The following is a 24,458-nucleotide window of genomic DNA, read 5'->3' as shown; positions in this document are numbered from 1 at the left end:
ATGTGTTAAAAGATAGGTGGGACTTACACCCACACCCTGTACTTTAACATCGGGTAAATTTACACCCAACACCCTGTTGTTAAACATTAGATGGAAATTGCACCCAACATCCCGTACTTTGAACAAGGGGTGAAATTTATACCCAACACCGTGTACTTGGGTTCAAACTTATGGGTTGATACCTCAACACACTGTATGACATCACAGTTGCATATTCATTACTCCATAATGCTACCATAATGACATCATCATAAAACAGGAGACCTAAGTAATGATCCATCACATATCACAGAAAATACTGCAATCACGACCATATGTATAGTCAAGCATGAAATCCATGCTGAGTAAAACGTCCTTAAGCCTTTACTTGACTTTGCTGCAATGCCACCCCAAAACGGAAGGAGTTTTGCTCCAGAATTAGTTGGAGGCTTAACCTCAGTTGTACATGGTTGCTCCTTTACAGGTGCCTATGAGATAAGATAGCATTCATTGCATTGCTTCTTAACCTTTCCGCATTACGATTATTAAACATGCATTACCAGCTTGGCGTTCAATTATTAAACACTACATTTCACACAACTTTTTTTATACCTAAACAATAAAATAATAACTTTTCAATAACAGTTAAAAACTTTTTGAACCTGTAGTAGGCAAGCCATGTTTGGGTCATGGCCCATGAATTGATAAGCATTGCTGAATGCAAATACACAACTGATAGTTTAGGCTTAAATATTTAATAATCAAGATTTCGAGATAAAACAAACGCTTGAAACATAGAATTAATTTTTCTAGACAGTGGCGCAGTTTAGAGGTGGCATTAACATTCAGGTAATTTTAGTATTTATTATTGTTTATTTATTCATTAACATTAAATGAAGTTGACATCATAGGTTTGACACATTGTTTCTATATATAATAATTTAAATCATAGCCAAGAAAGTTTGAGGCACAAATGTATTTGTAGAAGTTTACTGCAGCCTTTACTCCTGTATTCTACTACAAACACATTTTTAGGTAAAACACAATTTTTTATTCATAAAATATGAAAGTACGCAATTTTCAGTTCCCATTAGCATAAAGCCCATGCTAAATAAAACACCCTACCACACCATATAACTAAAAAAAAACCTTCCCTAATTTTAAGTCAGTTTTCTTTACTCATGCAAAATAAAACGCCATACACCACTCACCCCTTCTTTAGCTTGTAAACATGACAAAGGTCTCTTCCTCTCCTTTATTATCTTTGCTCTCCAACAAGTGTCTTCCATCGCTGCTTCCACCTCAAGTCCTCTGATGGGAGAGAATGGCTCGCTCTTCCCAGAGCAATTACATCTTTCTCTCTCAAAGTCACTTGCCCATAGTTGCTCCGTAACGATCAGGAACAGATTGCTGTTGCTTACGTTGAACACTCCGAACTCACTGAAGGTGTGACAATGTAAGTATGTTTACACACACTTCCGTTTACATTAAAAGTTTAACTTGGAAACAAAATAAATGGCTTGTTGTTTGACCACTAGGTGTAGCGACCACACTGCTTTCCTCAATTATTGTTTGTCGCTAAATTCTGTCTTCTCATTTTTAATATTTTTCAATCTTCACATCCATATTCTTAGACACAAATAAAAGTTGATTATTATTTACCCTTCACACAGCATTGCATAATTATCTTTACACCAAGTTCTATTTGTGTACGGTGTCTTTGATCTATTGGCCACAAACACTTCGTACTTTTGATTGCAAGGTCTAAATATGAAACATTATTATGAATGAATAAATGAAAACTTGTTTACCCTCACGCGGTAGGGTAAGGACAGTTATAACACAGGTGTTTCTGTTTCATTGATATTTTTGCTATAGTCTAGTAATAGTGCGAGTTATTTGCTTTGTTTAAACTGAGGGTCCTTATCTTACTCAAACAAAACCTTGATCGAGAAACCAAGCTTAACCATGGGTAAAACCCACTTTTGAAACAGAGTTCTTGACTAAGTGGTTAAACAAACTTTACATGTTGCTTACTTGAGTCAACGTGCTAGCCTTAATACATATTGTAAGACTAGTGTATAGCTATTTTATGCAAGTGAGGTCTAGGTATGTACTATGGTCTAGGTATGTATGTGTGAGGTATAACCTTAAATCAGTTTTTCAAACATTTCAATTTAATTATTCAAGTATGTATTCGAGTATGTCTACCTGTAGTTTGGTTGGTTCCTGATATTTGCTTGCACAGGCTGGGATACCACAGCTAATGTCCACCAGTTGTATAAAGCAACATTTGCTAGGAGACTGTAAGTACAATTTTGTTTATTATGTAATACGCTACAGTGTTCTATATATAGATATGTATTAGGTATAAAAAGTAATATTTAAAATTTTTGTCTTTCCAATTGTTTTAAACATTTGATCAAGAAATGTATACTAATGTTACGTTTTGTTTAAAAGATTTAAATACAAATTGTTTAAGTATAAATATAAACTTACACAACCAGTTCCTTCGTCCACCACATAAAGTAAGACCATACTGAGAAGAATGGCTAAAATTAAAAAGTTGATTGTTAGACTAATAACTTGCTTTATACTCGCATGTCTGGAAAACAATGGACGATGTAACACGGATGTTCTGTTTCATATACCATGTGCTCGATTGCAAGTTACCATGAATGTAATTTTGTGGGTGATTGTTTTTTATACGACCTGGTTGAAGAACTTACATGTACCACATATTATACCACAAGTTGTCTGCTAAGCGGTTAAAAATGATTAAGACACTCACCAAGTTATACCGAACATTAGAAGCGGCCGAGCCCACATTTTTCTTTGTCTGTTTAACTTGACACATTGCTGTCTCATCGGTTAACACGATACGGTCGAAAACTTTCGCCTCGATTAATTGGTTCATTACGTGCCCGTTTATTTCGCCAAAGAAACGACCAACCTTTTGACATCATAAAGGGGAATTTTGAGGTAAAAATACTTGTTTAGTAGAAAACAAAAACATAGAAGCTACAAGTTGAACACATATTTGTTAATTAAGTTAACTCTCTGACCTAAATCTCTAAATCGTACCACGCTGAACCTCACCCACATAAAGTAGAATAAAAAAAAACATTGTTTCTGTTTATAAAGTTTTTTCAATTCATAAACTCACTTCTTGATTCTCCTTGGAAAGAACAATCTTTGCATTGTCATCCACGAGGTAACAAAACCTTTTGTTCGTCTAACAATGAGGTTTAAATGATTAATAAGTTGCTTTTTGAAAATATAAAAAAAAATCTGAATAAATAAAGGAAAGTAAGACTTGGCAGCGACAGTTGTTATAACACAGTTGCATACACCTCATGCCGTTTACAAGTTACCTTGTATTTAAATTTGTTGGTGATTATTTTTTTGTGTTTTCCTTTTTTTACCATATGACTTACAATTTAGTCCCATGAGGAACCACAATATTTGAGCAAGAGGGGTTAGGCTACAATCTTCACACTTAATACTACAACCCTACTTACCCTATCCATACAGTCCACCCCATACACTTGCGCCACTTCATCCCAGAACAAAGAAGCAAAACTTTCGTATCCGAGCATCAAACCCGACACTAGGGAGATAAAATTATATAGGTGAGGTTCTATAGCAAAGCATGGCATGGAACCTGAGATTTAGGCCAGGGTTGGCTCATTATTCAAACATTATACCAAATAGATTTTTGGAATTGGCCAAATAAATACTGGTTTTAATAGGTAATCTATGTGGTAGCATGTTGGGTTCTGGGGTAATGATCCAACTCTGGATTAGTCCCAGGTCCTGTTGATGTCTTACAGTGCTTCACAGTATGGCCTTACTCATATAGTGTACTGTAGAGTGCAATATGTTATATTGTCATTCTTTGAAAATGTGTAATCTTGCATTAATGACACCAGAATATATATTATTACCTCCCATAATTGCTTCTTTTTGTCTCACAGCTTTTGCAGCAAACACAACTTGTTTATTGTTACCACGTGTGGTAGGGGGTACAACATACAACCAACTATCTTTAGGTTGAGTTACAGCTCGTCTGTATATTAACGGGTATTCCAATTTATCAAATCTAGAACAAAGTACAAGTTAAAATTTTAACATCAAATTAAAGTAGTATTTAAGCTGCAGGATATAGGATACAAATATACAGCAGAGTATAAAAAAAGTAGGCTAAGCACTGTGGCTGAGTGGTTAGACGCTTGTATCGTAACTGAGAGATACCGGGTTTGATGCTTGACAATGGTTCCAGTAACAACACATCTATTCTTGTATATAACATTAAACAGACATTTCTCCAACCCAGTTGTCAAAAATGTGAGCATAAAAACATTTTGGTTGATCGGTAACTATGAACCAAGTCATTTAAAACAAAAAAATATAGGGGCAATATATAAAGGTCCCAGGATTTTCAACATGCCATTCTTTAAACCTCTTTTAAAATAAACCTCTTTTAAAATAATATACTCCAAAGCAAAACACATATCCATTTGCCATCAATATTTACCTAAATACAACATTCCTATCTTCCTTATAAGCATCTTGTGCATCTGTGTGCCAATACTTTCTCACTACACCACTTCGGGAGATAAAGAAGGTCATCTCAATGCCTTTGCTAGAATGTGGGAAGAAATTTATTGTTAAATAATATGAATGAATGTAACTTGCTTTATCTTGGCGTTGGCAGGAAAACAGCAATCGTTATAACACAGATGTTCTGTTTCATATACATCGTGCCAGCTTACTAGAGTATGTAACTATGAGGTTGTCATTTTTCTGCATGGCTGACAATTTAGGTAATCCATTAGTGCCCATTGGGTTGGAGCAATTGCCAGAAAGTGTTTTGCCCAAAGACACATACGCCCACAAGGGTTAATGTGACTAATGTCATCCTAAATGTCATGCGACTAAATTTAGACAGTATGTGTTTTGCAGGACTAAGAACAGTCTCTTATTTCACTACATCCCTGAATATATACTTCTGCAACCACAGAAGTGAAAAGTAAGTATTATAGGCAGTGGGGGAGCCAAGAGATAACTTTAGTCTCTTTTATCATTGATCTGCTACATTCGGAAAAAAATAGGTCCAAACTGCACCCTGTCATAAGGTTATATTTAAATCTGCAACACAATGATTTTAATGTGGCTTTTGGGACCAAGACAGTCTATAATTTCCTATTATGCTATGATAGTACAATGGGATAAATGGTTTCAAAACTTCCCTAAAATAGACTTATATATATCGCTTTTCTTGTCATTTTACCTCTTGTTTACAACTTAACAGCACATTATCACAACACATTTATAAAACATATAATTAGGCATTTGTTTGTGTTTCGTTGTTTCCACATTCTATACAAGTGATCTTCAGCGAAGTAATTGACACTCAACTGTGCAAAGTACCAAAGTACTAAAACCAGTGTACTATATATTAGTGTATTGGTATTTTGTATTGATAAGTGTCATTCACGCTGATAAAGATGCCCTTTTATAAAACTTCAAATGTCGATACACAAATAAATGCTGGAAAAGCTGTTTTAAAAAAGTGTAATATGTCCGGCTACAACTGTTTAAACACACACCCACCCTGAAGTATTTTGATGCATTTTTTGTTCTGACCAAACAGACTGAAGTGTCGCTGTAAGATAAACATCAAACAATACTCCATTCACCAACTCCTGGTTACCTGTGAAGTAGATTATGACATCACAATGTCAAACCTGAGGTCACAATCACCCCATACATAATTTAACACCTCCCCCAAAAGTGACATTTCTTACATTTTATGGTCTGGCTATTCGGAGAGAGGAGATATCGCTTCAGCATGTCTATTTGCGACAACCATCCCATTTCTTCAATGCTTTGTTTGTTCTTAAACCAGCAATATCTCCAAGTTTCAGCAACACTAACGTCGCTATACCTTAATGAACATATAGCAGCGATACGATCAATCTCAACCCAGTCATTTCTTCGCATTTGTTTCTGCACCTGACAAATAAACAAGTTAATTCTTCAGAATTTACACTAAAAGTAATGAACCTACATCCTAATATAAACATTAAACAAATATTAAAATATTTCCAATTTACAACCAAATAATGTATAGGCTGTTAAGTGCCTATAAACTGCCATAGTAAGGTAGCCTATAGATGACACCATAGGTGCTGGGGTAATAGACTCACATCCCAGGTTTCAAGTCTGGCTTTAGGCTCATTACCCCAACAGCTAAAACATATTAGTGACTGCTGGATTGAAGCAGTAAACAGTAAAGTTGTTTGCCATAAGACACACATAACTACAACAGTTGCGACGTAAAGCATAGAACCCGATATCCTTTAGTTACCTAATACATTATAGCCTACTCTCTTTTGTTCGGTGTACTTAACTGCCTCAATGGGCTCTAGACAGTAGTACTCTTCGGTGTTGGGGTAACAGACCTACATCCCATGCATAGGCCCTACGTGTGGCACTACTAAATACCTTATACTTTTTTTATTAGCACAGTTATCTCACCTCATTACAATGCACCTCATCAATGATAGCATCATATCTTATAGATCGTAGGTTAGCTGAGTAGTTGACTTTGGTGTGGCCATACTTAGATGGTAGAAACATGGCTAAACTGAATGGAGTGTCAGCCACAGGCACAAAGTAATACACACCACTTGATATTAGGAGTGACTTCTGTAAATTTAAACATGTATGTTGTTATGTAAAGAGCGGTAAGCACAAAGTTGACGTATATACATTCATTCATTCTCAGTAAGATAGTATAGTTAAATAGTTGGTCTATACACTTTATTTGGTGTATGAACACCAAACTTGACTTATTTCATTAAAAGCATTATTATTGTAGTTTTAGACCAACAAAGTTTAACCAAAGTAACTAATTTATTCTTGTGTGGTGGAGCAACGACAATTGTTAACATGGGTTTTCTGTTTCATGAACTTTGTGCCGGCATACGAGTTACTATATATGTAAAGTCGTAAATACATGCCAAGTTCATACACTGTTATATTTACCATGTCGTTATCCAGAGGTGTGTAATGTTGCTTGGTTGAAACTTGTCCAGTTCTTCTATTTACCAAAGCTGACCTAATTTCAGCGTGTCCGTCATCCTTTTCCAACTTGTCAATGTCTATGCTGTGATGTGAAAATAAAATGTATTATACCAAACTAACCTACTATAGTTGTTTATGTTTGTACAATAGCTAGTAATCTATAGTGTAATGTGAATGTAATATTTTATTATATTGATCAGAGCAATTAAATTTATAGGCTAAAAGGTATTTTTTGGTTTTAATGGCAATTAGAAATAAAGTCATCAATAATTTTAACTTTGTTAAAAACCAAATTAGTTTCCCCGTCTATCTTTAAGGAGTTCAATGCCCCATGCTTCAAGTTTAGAAGCTTGAAGGCCTAAATTAACACAAGCTGCTCTGGGTATTGGCAAAGTGCCTTTTGTAGGCAAAGTGCAAGTCAATCAAATGACTGAAATTAAATTACAACCAGACAAAAGTGAAATAACAGACGGACTACCAGCAGCAACTTAGTTGTGGCTTATTTAATTAAATTTAAAAGTTCAAAGTGAACAGAAAGAAAAAGTTATTTTTAACGTAATTAAGTACAGTATTAAAGTCCATTGGGTTGCTTTTTACTTTGAAACAGTTTTTGGTGTTAACATAAATCAAATAAATTAATATAAATTTGATTGAGTAAGATTGGACATAAAAGCGTTGTTAATTGGTAAAAATAGGATACGAAAATATGGGATATTATGTGCTAATGGCATTCATCTTACCCCACAGTACTATACAAATTAATGAACCACACAGACTATATTATGACACTTAATCACATAAAAGCCCTAGTCTTGTACTTACAATATATAGTAGGGTGGGGAAGATGGGACACCTTTCACTCTATTTTTTCATCCCATTTACTAAACAAAGAACATTCAAAGAATTATAAAACCGCATTCTTACGAACCCCATAGACCGTTTTTATTTGTTACAACACGATCAAGCTACTTGGTATAACGTGCTAAAAGTGTCCCGTCTTTCCTCACCCTACTATAACCCAAAACGGTACATGGGATACTTAAGTGCCAACAAAATTCTCCAAATGCTGACCTGTTGTAATCAAGCTTAGTTTTAACCTTCCCATCCCAACCAACGTACTTTGTTTCCAACCATGGGTGAAACATAACGTAGGCATTGTTGGTGACCATGTATACGTAAGCGTTCACGCCAATCCTGAAGATAAACAACAATTTAAGCGTCGTTTGGGTGCTTGTCCGGCGCCCTTTTGCGTGCCACCGGCACAATGACTGTGGCACAATGGCTGGAGACCTGCCTCTAGTCTAAATGTAGAAGGTGCGGGTTCAAGTTTCGTTAGTGGTACCATTTTGGGCGTATGTGAGCAAGACCCTTAATGATGATTGATTCAACCCAATGGTCACTAACGAGTTGTCTAAATTGTCAGTCATACATTGAAACAATCACACACAAAGTTGCATACGTAGCCGTAAGCGGGCTCGATGAGTATGAAACAGAACATTCGTGTTACAACGACTGTAGTTGCCCCACCACGCAAGATAAAGCGGGTTACATTCTTTTCTTTTGGCGGATAAGGTCGCTTGAGTTCTCTACCGGTGTCTCTTTTACGTGTAAAGTAAACCATTGATTATTGGGAAATAAACACAGATCGCAACGTTAGTGAAAATCGACGTTTAAATAACGATGAACTGATTAAACTAATAAAGTATATCTGTTCCAGTATGTACGAATTAATGAATGTGAATGATTAATCTTTCCGTTGCGTGGCACCAGCTGTCGTTTTAACTATAGGGAGTTCTGTTTCATACAACCGTTACTATTATTGTAATACATCCAGCAATAGTTTGTAGATTCGTTTGTGACGCCAGCACTACATATTCGCACACGTCGATTACAAACCTGTTTATGGGCATGCTATTCATCATGTCACTTATGGGCACGTCAGTTGCCATTATACCCAGGAACGCAGTCGGTTCCCCGGGCACCATCTTGTAGACTGTGGAAGCAACAGTGCTTATCAAACCGAAACCCTGCATGAAAGAAAATGTTTAAGGTTAATTATCTTTAATAGATGTATAGGCCTACACCAATGTATACAGAAGGTCTGTAAAGTGTGGTTTTAATATTAATTCAAAAAAGTCGACTTGTAAAGTAAATACAATACAGTATAATGTATTTCAGCATATTAGACAAACGGTACGTCGACGCCTCAAATGCTGAACTCTTCTGTATGAAATTTAACTTTCATAGTCATTTGTAGATTACAAGTAAAAACTCGGCGGCGATTCAAATACCCATGATGCTGGTGTAATGCAGTGAGGCTTAACGACTAAACGGGACATGGGCTTTAGGGCAGGATTAGCTCATTACCCAACACTGTATGCATAGTCTATACTATATGGGTGAGGGCCAGTTGCTAGACACGCCACGGGATCGTGGATTTATGCCAGAATTGCTGGCGGATTACCAAACAGAAGACTATGTTACGCCTATAGCTTGATAATAAAACATTGTCTATGAATTGTTGTAATTCTAATTCGTATTATAAACGTCTTTCATCAGAAAACGCGTTATATACTACAAACGACCGACTTCGTTTATGTGCTAAAGATATCCCATCTTACCCAAATTATTTCTGTTAAAGTATTGCTTAAAAACGTGTAAAACTGTAACTTTAATATTTTATGTATATGACTGCTCATGTATGAAAGCATACTGCATATCATTTCTAACAAATTCGACTCTAAATAACCTTTGGGCCGCATAGCAAATTCCTATGTTTTAGTAATCGAGTAAGTATCATATCATGTTCGTTAGATCTATTGTGTCTCTTGGGTATTTTGGCTGTAACTGTTGACTAAATAATATGGTTATTCTTCTCCAGGTCGTTTCATTAATATTTAATAGAACGAAAAAGTCACCTCGTCCCCATTTGTTGTGTCATAATACGCCTTTGTCCACGTCACGTGGTGGTCGCCCTGATACGCGAGAGGTCGATTCATGACGTTAACGTGATGCTTTAAAATAAAAGAAATTTAAAGAAACGTAAGCAACGTAACATAAACTTTGGTGATTTTCGTCACAAAAAAATATATTTTAACTTGTACATTTAAATAGCATTGCAATGAAGTAGGCGAGGGTCTTGGTCGTATAAAACGCTCGGGCCATATATCGCCAGAAACTATATAAACAATTCAATCTAGTTCGCTATAATTTGCAAATGCGAGTGGTGGTCGTGGAATATACGAGAGTTAAAGCATAGTGAACCTAAAATTTAAAGTGTCTTACAAAACCGGAATGTCTTTTATTTAATTTTAAGAAAGTTAAAACATTTATAATAGTAGGGTGGGGTAAGATGGACCAAATTTTCATTCACCTTTTTCGTCGCATTGGTAGTAAATTAACAATATTTACAGAAATATAAAAATAACCGTATTCTTAACTCTAAAAGAGAGTTGTTAATTGTTCGAAACACGACCAAGCAACATATGGGATTTAAATGCCAACGATATCCCATATTTCCCTACATTATATACATGGTAATTCGTAAGTGAACATGCTATGTATAAAACAGAACATCTGTGTTATAACTGTCGTTGCCCCGCAGCGCGAGGATAAATAAATTACGTTTAGTCTTACCAAGACTTGTTCTGTGACACCAGTCGGGCTTTTTACTTGAGTGAAGAAGCCGTTATTATTACACGCCATATCTTTAACTGGTTCGAGATAATTCTTGTCCTGTCCGACCAGATAAGCGAAGACTCGGAAATGGCTCTGTGACGTCACAATAAAGTTCATTGATTTATTTATCTACGTAACAAACATGTAGTAGACATAAGCTACCTGGGAAATAGATAAGTTGTGGGCCTGGTCAAATATATATTGGTAGCTGTCTGGCGCTCCATCGGTGATCAACATTATCTCGCAGTCACAACCGCTGCCGTCTCCTCTGTTGTGAAACTGGAAGGGTGTAAGAGGTTATAGCTTGTTTGGGGGTTATAGGTGCTATTGGGGGTTAGAGGTTGGATGGAGGCATGGGGTCGTAGGGTATATGTGAGTTAAAGGGTAAGTGAATGTGTTGGGATTTGGGGTATGCAGAGGAGTGTGTATATAGGTATAGGCGTATGCTGTGTGATTTAATCAAAGTTGTTTTTAAAACTTTTTGGGTTTGTACTTTCGTTGACCGAGTAGGCCTACGTGCTGTGTAATTAACATTCAGAACTAATTCTATGAATTGAAACTAAAAAGTTGAAATTGCCGTTGTATTTAATCTATAGTACTGTGGGGGTAAGATGGGACACCTTTAGCACATAATATCCTGATCTTGTTTTAAACAATTAACATACGGGGTCCTTAATTAATGCTATTGTATAGAAACGTTACAATGTAGGGGGTCTAATGACGCTATATATAGAACTAATGTATATAGTTTACAAACAGCTCCGTACATTCTATTTATATCCATTATGTACGACTGTAGTTGCGGGTTTAAGAGTTATGGGTTACGGCCGATTGCTTTGTTTGTCTTTCTTTACTTCAAACATGGCCCGCTATATTTCATGTCAGTCCAAAACTTTGCTACTAAGGATTTGAGTTACTTTGGAGTTTCAACTTTTGGTAAAAATGTAACAATGTTGATATGTCACAAACATCATGACGTAATACCCACGTGACCTTTGCTTTTAATTGTGGACCAGGTCCTTGTCAAGGCCCTCGGATTTAGCAGATTTGGGCCATTACCCCAAAATACTTCGTTATTATAACCGAGGATGTGATAATCTACACCTAACATAAAAACATTTAAAGCCAGAAAGCTCAATTTTGCGTCAATATTTTGCCCTTGTGCTCTGACCATGTTGTTTTAGTTGCGTCATAATAACACACATAGCGCGCTACAGAATCGTAATTCTTACTTCGGCAATGATATCAAGTGTGCTCTTCAGTGCGAGTTTAAAGTTGGCAATATCAGAGGTCTCCATGTCCCGTAGACGCGTGAGAACGTTCTGTAACACAACGAGTTGTTAAAACGGTTGAACGACGATCCAAAGCGTAAATACATTGCCAACAAATAGGAAGATTCATTATTTTGTCTGCTTTAAATGAAACGTTAAATGTAACTTATTCATTCTTGCGTGCAAAGTTAGAACTTTTGCGGGCAACAATTGCCTCGGCATCGGAAGATATTACCAAAAACCAAAAACGGCAATTTAAACTGTCTTTAACTTTGAATTAAGCCTAAACTTAGTTTTGTTTCTGAACCATCATTTTTGAGAATATAAATAAGTGTGGGACTTTATTTGAGGCTTACTTTGTGGTTATATAGCGGGTTGGGGAAAGATTACACATTTTTTTTATCGTAACAAGTAGTAAATTACGAGTTTATACAGAAATATATAACCATACCTTCACGACCCTGAAAGAGCATTTTTAATTGCTAAAACATAGGAAGTCTATGGGGAGTCTGGGGTATTATATATACTATATATTGGAGGTTTTAAATAAATGGCTTGCATTTGCCGACTTGTATTTAAAGTCAAGAGATGCCCAGACAGAACCTTCACATCAGGCAGTAAAAAATAAATTGGGATACTTACCTCTTTATTTGTACGGTCGGCTCGCATTAATGTAGAGTTGTAACATGGATCCACAGGGATTACCTTCTTGCTAAACTGCAGAAGAAATACATTGTACAGTTAGTTATCGTACAATGTCGTATAGTTAGTTGGTGTCATCAAGGTAACGCAGCATATAATTTATTAGGTGATAATCATTTAAAACATAGCAGATTTTCAGTAGATGTACTACGAACTAAAAACTGATCAAATATAAAAGAAAGCAACATAATGGCTGTTTCAGTATTTAAAAAAAGGAAGCTATATAACGTGTTATAATTAATGTTTTGTTGATATAAGTATATTGCAAAGGTTAGTTGAACAACGTAAGACGCCAGAAACGACACATGCCATGAGTAGCCTATACACTTCATTAATATTATACAAAGGTACTTTATACACTATTTAAATGTATTTAGCCGGAGTTTTGTATAAAACACATATTGTCGAAAGTATACACTACAACGGGTACGCGAGCAAATTTGCGCATTATATAAAGTTAAGTGGTTACAATCCCATAAACAGGTGTACAGTGGTGTAGTCTTGCTGGTAGTGCGGGGCCTATACACCCTTATCAGTAAATCATTTCAACATGTGTGGTCTGCTGGCTTAGCCTTTTGATGTATAGGCTAGCTAGGTCAAATGGGGTTGGATATGTGACTATGGATAGAGTTAGCATATAATGTACTATATTTTCTAGTGTGTTTTAACAATTAACAACGCTCTTTTAGAGTCGTAGGAATACGGTTACATAATTCTGTAAATATTTGTTACTACTAAATGACGTTAGAGAATAAAACATATAGGCCGTCGTGGACATTTCAATCCCTTATAATCCACTATAAGTTATAAAAGTCCGACACGGTATCGCATTCTGAGTTGCGGCAGCTTTAATGTTATTTGTAGCGTGGAACACTCAATCTAAAAGCCAGCGACTCGTGAGATTTGGAATACAGCGTTTCTGTGTAAACCAACATTAGGCATAAATCTGTCACACGGCTCAATGTATTCAGAATCGTTGAGAAGTTTTGTGGTAACTACACATTTTCATCTTTATCTATTTTCAAGTTGAATGCATGTAACTTGCTTTATCCTTGCGTGGCTGGAAAACGACCGTCGTTATAATATACGAATGATACGTTTTATATACTTTGTGCCCGCTTACTAGTTACCACAAATGTAACTTTGTGGGCGATTGTTTTTTTTTTGTCCTAAAGGCTGACGATATAAATATCCCATTAGTGACCAAGTTTTGATTTATCTTTGGTAAGCCCCTTTTTCGCAAACATTATTCATTGTGAGAATTCGGTGGGAGTAAACCGCAGACGACCGAATTGGAGTCGCCTCACAGAATAAGCATAGGGTTATTATGACGAATGTTGAGAGAGAAAGAACGAGAGAGAGGTATCGGCGAACACTGTGTTCGTCATACAACGGTTGGATAATGTGGAGCCATAAGACGAAGGCGTGAACGTGGTGGATTACCGACAGGCGCTAAATTGCTTTAGATAACATTGATAGTCGCCAGAAGGTGGCAAATAATCGGCATAGTATGGCTGGGTGTTTGAGCAACTTTACGAGAGTGTGTTTGTGTTTAGAAAGCAAATATAGGCGGAATAAGAATTACCGCAAGAGTAGTTGGTATTATAATGTTTAATTACTATACAAAGCTTGATTTATGTTTGTTTAAGCATATCGAATGCCGAATATAACTTGTTCTGATTAAGCTATGTCGTTATAAACGTAATGAAGATACGCCACACATAGAATAAAGTGCTACTAAATATGCAGCAAACAAAACGTCAGTACAACTAGTGGTGTACCAAGATATATGCATATTTTCCCAATAACTAAAACAACATTAGGTTCTTGTTCAAAATGGATCAATTGGGAGCAAAATATATTTATTCAAAGGCACGCCCTTAGCAATGCGTTAATGCCCGTCTGCACCAATTAGCTATAATAGCGTTGGTTTAAATGGCCGTTAAGTTATTAAGTTAATAACCATTTAAATCTGGTTTGATTATTTTTAGATATAAGGTGCGGGTAGTTAATGCATTTGTAATGCGCATATGAATATCGATGAATTATCTGTAATGGAAAACTTCGACAATGTGTAGTAGATTGTAGCTTTTGAATAAGATTACAATGGCAATGCAACGATGGTGTGTGTTCGTTGTGTTGCTGCATTACACAAGTGCACGAGTGGTCAGACCGAACATGAAGACGCAGGAATGCCTAAAGACTTCTCACTATTTGCGGGACCCAAATGAATACGTTTGCAAGGACTTAGGATTGTGTTATAAGCATTACTGTAGGGCCCCTGCAAGGAAATGCGTTGGTTGCGATTATACTCGAAAACCATCATGCCTTCTTGTTGGTAATGAGGCGCAAAATATTTCATCACAATTGAACAAAAAGCCAAAACCGCGGATAAGAAATCCTGAATACGAAAATTGCACGAACTGCATACACGGTGTACTACGAATCAAAGCCGGCGACCGGGAATGCCTTGGATTTCTGGCAGCTGTTCCAAACGCGAAGCAATACAGACTCGTTGTGGTTACCGCTGCTAGCTGTGTTACCCGTTTTAAAGTGACTTGTGCGGTTCCTAATACAGCAAACAACGAATCGCGTTCAATCCATGGGTCTGCGGCTTGCTTCGGAAATCCGGACACCCGGATCGATCAGGTCTCTAAAGGGTTTAGATCCTACTGCGCTACTATCACTAATAACGGTAAGTGCGGTTGTGCAGAACTAATAGGTTTGGTCACGATTGGAATACAAAACGTATACAAAACAGTCACGTAGCCTTTCTATTGTATTTCAAAGGCTGTTTAAAACCTGCAGATTCTATATGATTGGGGTTCTACGGCTAGGCACGTCAAATGGGATCTGGGATTTAAGCCAAAGCCGCCACAGCCGTTAATCTAATCTTATGCGTGTCTTAGCAGTATAAATGAGACTTACGCGGTAGATATGGCCCGTGCAATGCCAGAAAACAAAATTTTATCATTTATGCATTATACAAATGCATTATACAAATGCAACATTTTCACATCTACAACGAAAGCGGTTTAGTTCAAATTTTCCTCGTTGCTATAAAACGTAATGACAGACAATCCTTTACGATTTCCTTGAGCACATATTTATAATCAACCCACTTTAAAAGATTCGTAAATGTCATTTCTGTTTCACAAAGGCGAGGTCTTCCGCGAATAAACCGTAGACCTTATTTAAGCTAAGCTTCTTATTAGAGTTAAACGTCACGAATGACGAACGGTTCACTACTTTATGGGGAATATGGGACAAATCATTTTTCCATATTTTCTAATCATGTTTTAACAAATAAAAAAGCTCGTTTAGAGGAATTAGTGAGAAACGTTAGATAATTTAAACCCCCATACCGACTATAATTAGTATTAACCACATTTGAATAAATATGGTATATCACAAGACAATTTACAGCGTAAGGGGTTTTAATTCGATTGCTTTACCGTCTGTGTGTTTAGTATACTTATGTACGATGCATGCGTTTGCAAAGCTGTGGTTTATCCAATTTAACTTTTATTTCATTCAGCGCATGTTTACCGTTCGGCATGAAGCCAAAAGAATGTTCTTTAAATTGACATACCCTTCTCAAATACTTAGTGTTTGACTAATCGCTCAAGACATCCTATACGAACAGAGACGTATTATGTTCGCTGGCATCGGACCAGTGGTATGCTGCTCGAATTCTATGGCGTTTTATTAATAGCTGGTTTGAATTATAGCATTACATAGGGGGATAGAATGTAACTGAAGAAATAGGAATACCTGAATGTAACTTATTAGTCCTCGCATGGTGGACAACGACGGTCTATGTAAGACGGTGCTCTTGACAACCCTTCAATGACCACTGAGTTGTAATAAGTGTCTTGCCCAAGAACACACGCTCAAAATGGTAGCAGCATCGGACCCAGTATCACTCGGTTACACAGGCAAACGCACTGCGTTGTGGTATCGGGATTTAAAGCAGCTTATTCGTATGTGTATGAGACCGATCTAAACGCATAGGGGTTATAGACGCGCCCATTGAGTTTCTATGTAGGCCTATACAGTCTATAAGCACTAAATATACTTATACAAGCACGATATGTGAATAAAACAGACCACCCTAACCATTACGCGCATTTGTAAGGCCTCTAGTAATGTATAACCATTGGGCAACTGGCTTAAAATAGACATTGGTGTTGGGGGCAAATCGGGCTAAACCCTGTAGCGAAGCCTCGCCGTAAAATCTTAATCATATAGAATAGAATAGCCGTCACCGGAATGCACATACATCATCATTCATTTATCAACGTAAACGCCTGAACTCCAATAAAAGCTTAATTAAGTTCTATGTTTCAGGTTCAACGGTGACAGTACCTTTGAATAATGAATTCGTTCTCATACCACGTCAGTACATTGAATGTGGCGATTGCTTATACGACATTGCTGTAATCAAACTGCGCGCAAACCATCTTAGAGACTTGAAACTGACTTCAGAAAACGCCCATGTTTTACAGACGATCAGTAAGCCAAAAAAGATCAAAAAAACTCCATTTTTTGTTGGTTACAATATTCCGAATTCGCCCGATATTAACTGGGACAGCCAACGTATATTCTTCTCGACAGAAGAGAAATTTCTAAGCCAGAAAATGTGTATGGACATTAATTCAACCGACATAGGCGAGTACATAGTAAATGGAAGTCCTGTACTGTACAAGCTAAACTCAAGTTCTGTTGCAACCAACGCTACATTCCAAACAGCGCATACTGTAGCTGGTGTCGTATCCTATGTTCGACCATTAGGCAGCACTGGTGTAACAAGGGCATCGGTAGTGAGAATAACAGAGCAACTGGTCGATTTTATTTGGAGATGGCTCAAAGTTAAATGGAAAGAGAACGAATGCAGCCAACCGGATGACAGATTAAATGCTAAATACGATTGTTATCCGTCGTTTAAAGATAATGGTGGAAATAATTCTTTGTGTCTATGTGCTCGGGGTTGGAAAAATGAAAGGTATGCATGGATTGTATGTATAGTTGGGTGGGGAAGATGGGACACGTTTTCATTCTATTTTCTTGTACCAATTAGTGGTAAACAAAAATCGTTCAAACAATTATAAAACCGCATCCTCGCTACTTCCATAGACATTTGTTCATTTTCAAGACACGATCAGGTTATTTGGATATTATGCACCAAAACTGTACCATCTTACTGATTTACGTATTTTTGGTTTGGCTGACAGTTTGAAAAATACAGTGCCCTTTTGCCGCAACTAAATACAGGAACCCTTCTGTCGGTAAAAAATGCTACTGTTATTATAGCATACCGATATTGTTTATTCTTGCATTTTAGGGGCCACTGCAAAACAGCAACATCAGAAGGGCTGCGCAACTGTGTTTGGGACAAAACAGAGAAGATGATGACGTGTACAGGAGGCATTATGAGCGAATCGGCATTGAGTAGCCCGGTAGAGATGGGACTAGATACAACAGTTTTGCCAGGTTATAATTAGTTGTGTTCATAAACGTTAATTCACTAGAATCTTAATAGAGAGGGAATATGGGAACTCAAGCCCTCAGACATGGCTCGCAGTAGAGCCTCGTTAACCCAATTAGAATGATTTGTGTATATATAGTACTACGGGGTAAGATGGGACACCTTTAACACGGAATTTCCAAATATCCTGATCGTGGTTTAAACAATTAACAACGATGTGTTGGAGTCGTGAGGATACGGTTTTACATTTCTTTGAATGTTCTTTGTTTACTACCACATGGGAGGAGAAAATAGAATAAAAAGGTGTCCCATCTTCTCCGCCTTACTAACAATGTTTGGGTAATTGGGCACAATGTCTTGCCGTAGGACCTCTTCCATATGAAATAGAAAGATGCTAATACAGTACAGTATTGGTGTATTGACCAATGAAACTATATAAACATGTTTAGCCACTTCTGTACAATATTAGTGTAATACCGGTTTGGAAATATATTTCATAAGAATTAAGATATACTATACAGCAAAGTTAAAACACTAAAATAATTGCTAAAATGTTGTGTGCAGGGTCTACAAAACATCTAAGTTTTCTATCGCATGAAATTAAAGACGGGGTGGAATTGCAAGAAGTGCTGAGACATTTACCAAACCTTAAAAGCTTGGAAGTTGAGCATGCGAATTTACAGGTACATATGGTTACTAGTTTTAGCTACATATATTTTGTTAAGCGTGTAAAGTAGGTCGGCTTCATATGCGTAAAGTGTAACATATACCCAGTGGTCACTAATGGGTTGTCTAAATTGTCAGCCGCACATAAAGTCATAATAAAACAATCACCCACAAACTTCATTCGTGTTGACTCGTAAAAGCTGGGACAAGGTGTACCAGAACACCCTTGTTATAACGCTTTTTCATTTATTCATTTAAAAAGCAAAATTCAGAAAAATTGCCTACTAAGTTGCGCACGGATATATAAGTTATACATTTATTTTTTAAACATATTTTAACAGACCCTATCAATTTCAACGTTCCAAGGCAACCCATTACTGCAAAGGTTGTCTCTTAGCAACAACAATTTATCAAGAATAAACGAAGACTTGTTGATTAGACAACGAAACTTATTATCTCTGAATCTGGCAAATAACCGGCTACACTACATCCCGCGAAGGGTGTTCCGAAAACAACTTAAACTTAGAGAATTAAACGCAAGGGGAAATGAAATTGAGCGTATTGCAACTCGAGCACTTCGTAAAAACACCAAGTTACAAAGGATACGTCTAAGCCGTAACAGAATCACCACCATCCCACCAACCCTGTTTATAACCAACACCGACTTACGGGAAGTCTACTTAGACTATAACCACATTACAGAGATATCTGGAACCACTTTCCGCAACTGTCATCGGTTAAAGAGACTCAACGTAGAAGGAAACCAGCTAACCAACATCCCAAGAGAACTTTTCCTCTCGAATATAAGACTCACTGTAGTTAACTTGGGTAAAAATAGAATCTCAAATCTCCCACACGATTTGTTTGATAACCAGTTATATCTTGAAGAAGTCTGGCTGAATGAAAACCCCGAGCTACCCTCGACTTTAACGTTAGGCGCCTATTTGAGTCAGGCTTCAATAAATAGGCTTAAACATCTACTAGAAGTTTACAGCAAGCCCTAACCCACAGTTTAATTGAAATCTATTCTAATCAGCATATTTTGTTATTTGCTCGTTATTCAATGTGTTTGTGTGTTTTACTAAAAGTGCCACAATTTTCTAAACAGCAATAAATTTCGCAATTGTAATTTACAAGTCTATTTCTATCGATTCCTAACAAACCTACACGCCTATGCAACAGTATAGGCCAAGCGCAACATATAGACATACACAAGCACAAATGCTACATTTCGTTTCTACAGTGAAAGTATAGTCGGGCGAAGGAAGATGGGACGCCTTTTCGATAGTAAATAAAGAACATTCATAGAATTATAACAACGTATCCTCACGACTACCATAGATCGATGTTAATTGTTTAAAATACGATCAGGATATTTTGATATTATGTGGTAACGGTGTCCCGTCTTTCCCCACCCTACTATACAAAACTTATACATATACCAAACATGTTTTTACCACCCACATAATGTTGTAAGTCTAATTCAAAGCTACACACATATAGGGCAAAGGTACACAAGTACAAAATGTTAAATATGCATTTCCAGTTCCTAACAATATAACGTTATTATTTGAATCAACATACAAAATAAGTGAACATCCAAATATCACTTGAGCGGGGCAACCACAGTCTTTAACGCAAGTGTTTTGTTTCATACACCTCGTGCCCGCTTACAAGTTACCACGTGTAACTTTTCGAGAGATTGTTACATATTTCGTATTTTATCCATACACCGAACGTAACGTACGTACACAACAACTTTTAAATCATAATAACAAGTAACTAGTTCTAGCTAGTGTTTTATTCACTTGCTTACCGTTAAAACGTTGAAAAAGTCGTTGTCACCAAGTGTATCCAGTAAAGCAGACACAGCATCGATGGCGATCGATTTCTTTAAACCTTTCATGCTTCCACTCCTATCTAAGAGGATGATCATATCTTTGGGGTAGGTAGACGACTGCGTGTACCTGCGTGGTGTAGTTATTACTTGGGTTTGAGGGATGTGAATTTAACTTAATTGTTTATCATCGCTTGACAGGCCAATGGCAGTCGTTTATCACGGGTGTTCTGTTTCATACACCTCGTGCCCGATTACGAGTTACCACCTATGTAATTTTGTTTCTGTATGACGGACAATTTACATATAGTTTTAGACAAATCATTAGTGACTACTGGGTTGTAGCAATTTCCGTTAAGTGTCTTGCCCAAAGACACATCCGCCCACAGTGGTGGTAGCGATAAGCCTAAACCCGAAAAAAGGCTAAAGCGAAAAGCCCGTTAAGCGCTTTCACTGTCGAGTTGTAAAACGGGTGTCTCTTTATATATACACCAGACACACATGATGTATTCATATATAGACCGCCTGCTCATTGTTTGAATACAACACACGTAACTCAATATTCTACATACACTTTACACCCCGGATATAACACCGTCCATAAAACACCAATTTAACATTAAACATCAAAATTGTATCAATTATTCTTAGCAGACCACACTATTACACTGGGTTGCCGCAAAAAGTGATAAAGTATCATTTACTTGCGAACATCGTGGCAACTTGGGTTTCTCGCTTATCAAAAGATTAGCGACAGCCCGTTGATTATCTCACACCATGCATTATTCAGCAGCTGAATTTCCAGCTGTAATGTTACCCTGACGCACCATAACCTCGTTCTACAGTCATATATGTTAAGTTGGTCATGAGGCCCAGCTCTCATCCGCCATTGGAACCCAGGGTAAACACGAATATATCCTTCAGTTGAACCGAAGTATTGCCATTTTAACGAAGGTTCAAGTTCCAAGTTTCGTTTGAATTGCTGGTTTAACGCCTTTGACCAACCGACTGATTTCAACAGCTTGGTGCCTAAAGATTAAACACTATGTCATTAACCCAGTCAAAATAGACAGTTTACACAACAAGTTAAAGCAGCATATAATAGGTTAGAATGAGGTGGTCCATGTTTTATTTCATTCCATCGTCCCATTTGTCGCCCTACAGGCCTAAACATTAAACACTATATAACAAAGCAAGATACTTGTTTTTTTTTGTTACCATGTCGTCTCAAAAAGGTATAATGTCAATTGGAAAACTTTTGTTATTTATAAATCCAAATTGGGAAATATGGGATATGTGCTAACGAAATTCATCTTACCCCACATTACTAAACAATACTACAACAAGAATCAGAACCCCGCACCTATAATATAAACAAATGCATAACCCTAACATGACGATAAAATTCCGTGATATTTAGATTGTCTCCTTCGGCATAAACGTTTTTATTACACCAATGTTTCGTTTTCCAATAATAATAATAGCACTGTTTGTTTTAACTGCTGCACGCAAATAGTACCAAATACTTTAATCATAAAATTTCCAATAAAACGGATTCCCACAACTGCTGATGTGTTCTACATCAATTAATCAGATTGAAACGTAGTCGTTAAACTCCTTGTAGGGCACTTAATGACCAAGCACCGTATGTCTTCCTATTCTAATCAAACTGTCACGAATTTGTAATTTACGCTTTAAAATCTATTAGGCCAAATATATAGGTGCTTGATTAAATATGTGCAAACACTATTATAGACTTGATACTTAAGCATTTATAGAAACGTACCTCCTTGGTACTTGTCTTCACGCGAACATGTTAAATTATTTTAATTAAACAACACTTGATATGAGTTTAGCAATATACCGTATATTATTGCTTTAGCAGTTTCTGTCTTATTTGAAACTTTCCCATAGGTACGTGGTTCTTACCCCATACTTGTTTTAGCGACTGTCGTTTTGGATGTTATAAAAAATACCTTCTCTTTGTTGTTTTAATTAATTCAATCTATACTTTTTCTATTTGAAAAAAAAATCGAAGAGATAAATAAAATTTATTGATGTATCGGCTCTACAGCTACAGATTTTATGGGACACGCTTTTAATCAGCACAGTTATATATAAATACACATACCTTTACTATAGACGTTAAATGGAACTTGAACTATTGAAGTATTCTTGTTGACATCACGTTCGAACCTAGCGTCGCTCTTGAATTGCATTTGTTTCCTTAAACTGGCATAATCATCTTCTGTTAGAATAAAAGAGTTTATTCTACCGAACTGGTATTTGAATCTATCGACGCCGTAAGGTGTATATGAAACAGAACACCCGTGTTATAACGACTGTCGTAACCCCGCGAGCATGCGAGGATGAATAATTTTCATTCATTCAAACAACAGCAGCAGTATATACTAACCTTCTATGTTGGACGGTTCAGGTGCATTGATGTATTGAATGTTGTTGTATTCATCTGATGGTTCTTTATCCCAGTCGTATTTCGCGGCATGTCGTTCAGCGACTTGTACGAGTCTCTGTGTGGATGTATAGGTTATAGTTGAACGTTACTATAAAGATGTACTTCATGCTCACTGTACAGTTGTAACATCTTTTATACTTAACACCGCACACACTTGGTGTATTCATACACCTCGTGCTTACCAAGGTGCTTATACTATCGAGTTAATGGCGTCTTCTTGTTTATTAGACACAAGGAGTATTCATGCACCTCATACCCACTGTCGCGCTATACTATATGTCCTAATATAAACCCCTAACATATCCACACACACATATACTTACTTCTACAGCAAGTCGTTTTCTGTTTAGCATTTTCTCAAGGTCTGCAGCCATGGTTTTAATCAACTTAGTTCCATTAAGTCGATGTACAGTAAACACTCCAGCGTTCAGCCTGTTTTCGTATGTCTGTGGCAATAACATCCGAGTTACCACAACACAATTTGTATTGATCTCTTCGAAACGATAGCAAAGATCATCTTAGTAAGGAAAAGGGGAATCGGCAGCAAAACGATAATTGTTAAAAACGGTTCGGGTATATATTCGATTTATACTGTTTGTCGTTTATAGTAGCCTACAGAACGGTATACTGTTTGATATTTATATCCTATAAGGACCAGTCCATTGTTTGTCGTTTATACCATATATTCTATTCTATATGGGTGGCGTCTTTGTCGAGGACCCTGGATTTAGGGTACAGATTTGACCTATTACCTGATCAATTATAATGTATTTTTAAGTAAATAATATGATTGTAAATATTCCAAGTGACACTTACGCTCTGCATGGCGGCGTACCCGCTGTATAAAGTTGCCTTGACGTTGAGGGCGGCACCAAAGCTCTGAGCCAACTCGTTATTGCTCCTAAAATGAGAGGCGAATCATAAACACAACACACCTCCAACAAACAATTGTTAATAATTTATTCCAACACCCAGAATACTTACGCCTGTGCACCAAGTGATACAGCAAAGCAAGTCGTGCAGATCCATTGCATGTGTAGCGATAAAGAGAGAAATGTAACGAGAAAATATTGTACGCGAATACTCCATGTTTTCAGTTTCATGTTATATACTTACACAATATACACGCTGAAAAGAAGAGTAAGTTAACATAAAAACCTGTAAACGTAAATACACCATATGAGGATACGGTTTTATGCGTCCCATCTTCCCCGCTCTATAATAAAACTGGTCTGCTTAATATTTTTCGCATGTATCGGCGAATACTTA

At 36.9% G+C, this 24,458-nt stretch overlaps 2 protein-coding genes across 5 annotated transcripts in view; one reads left to right on the top strand and one right to left on the bottom strand.

Moving 5' to 3' along the window:
* The window catches only part of LOC100184178 (voltage-dependent calcium channel subunit alpha-2/delta-3-like), a 25,014-nt gene extending 676 nt beyond the window's left edge, over positions 1-24,338 (bottom strand). Inside the window, exons 1-28 of one of the 4 annotated variants that reach the window (XR_003396551.1) lie at positions 24,174-24,338; positions 24,006-24,090; positions 23,513-23,635; positions 23,130-23,244; positions 22,845-22,961; positions 21,541-21,742; positions 20,693-20,843; positions 12,663-12,737; positions 11,982-12,071; positions 10,912-11,028; positions 10,708-10,842; positions 9,990-10,085; positions 8,968-9,098; positions 8,143-8,265; positions 7,033-7,153; positions 6,523-6,693; positions 5,790-5,997; positions 5,596-5,695; positions 4,517-4,624; positions 3,927-4,081; positions 3,501-3,589; positions 3,146-3,214; positions 2,771-2,932; positions 2,479-2,531; positions 2,191-2,283; positions 1,642-1,743; positions 1,191-1,419; positions 73-467 (exon numbers count right to left, since the gene is read on the bottom strand). Coding sequence is in view for 3 of the 4 variants with exons in the window: in XM_026837525.1 (XP_026693326.1) it covers positions 249-467; positions 1,191-1,419; positions 1,642-1,743; positions 2,191-2,283; positions 2,479-2,531; positions 2,771-2,932; positions 3,146-3,214; positions 3,501-3,589; positions 3,927-4,081; positions 4,517-4,624; positions 5,596-5,695; positions 5,790-5,997; positions 6,523-6,693; positions 7,033-7,153; positions 8,143-8,265; positions 8,968-9,098; positions 9,990-10,085; positions 10,708-10,842; positions 10,912-11,028; positions 11,982-12,071; positions 12,663-12,737; positions 20,693-20,843; positions 21,541-21,742; positions 22,845-22,961; positions 23,130-23,244; positions 23,513-23,635; positions 24,006-24,090; positions 24,174-24,292 (3,558 nt within the window). In the remaining variant the exon portion in view is untranslated. Of the gene's footprint in view, positions 1-6; positions 468-1,190; positions 1,420-1,641; positions 1,744-2,190; positions 2,284-2,478; positions 2,532-2,770; positions 2,933-3,145; positions 3,215-3,500; positions 3,590-3,926; positions 4,082-4,516; positions 4,625-5,595; positions 5,696-5,789; positions 5,998-6,522; positions 6,694-7,032; positions 7,154-8,142; positions 8,266-8,967; positions 9,099-9,989; positions 10,086-10,707; positions 10,843-10,911; positions 11,029-11,981; positions 12,072-12,662; positions 12,738-20,692; positions 20,844-21,540; positions 21,743-22,844; positions 22,962-23,129; positions 23,245-23,512; positions 23,636-24,005; positions 24,091-24,173 lie in introns of those variants that run through there. The other 3 variants (XM_026837525.1, XM_026837528.1, XM_026837534.1) reach the window with 3 other exon arrangements.
* On the top strand, positions 13,472-20,005 carry LOC100181791. The gene is made up of 5 exons (XM_002123744.4): positions 13,472-15,417; positions 17,073-17,727; positions 18,067-18,215; positions 18,775-18,893; positions 19,218-20,005. Exons 1-5 carry the CDS (start codon positions 14,829-14,831, stop codon positions 19,878-19,880), a joined length of 2,175 nt encoding a protein of 724 aa, XP_002123780.1. The 5' UTR covers positions 13,472-14,828; the 3' UTR covers positions 19,881-20,005.
* Positions 24,339-24,458: the final 120 nt, after the last annotated feature.

The sequence above is a fragment of the Ciona intestinalis genome, chromosome 1, assembly GCF_000224145.3.
Source record: "Ciona intestinalis chromosome 1, KH, whole genome shotgun sequence".
NCBI lineage: Eukaryota > Metazoa > Chordata > Ascidiacea > Phlebobranchia > Cionidae > Ciona > Ciona intestinalis.
Note: the sequence above shows the minus strand (reverse complement) of the source record. Positions and strands in the feature narration are given on the sequence as shown.

Coding starts and splice junctions, on each gene's coding strand:
- LOC100181791 (XM_002123744.4), top strand. CDS start 14,829: ATGGCAATGCAACGATGGTGTGTGTTCGTTGTGTTGCTGCATTACACA. Junction 15,418..17,072: donor CGCTACTATCACTAATAACG/GTAAGTGCGGTT, acceptor TCTATGTTTCAG/GTTCAACGGTGACAGTACCT. Junction 18,216..18,774: donor AGATACAACAGTTTTGCCAG/GTTATAATTAGT, acceptor TGTTGTGTGCAG/GGTCTACAAAACATCTAAGT.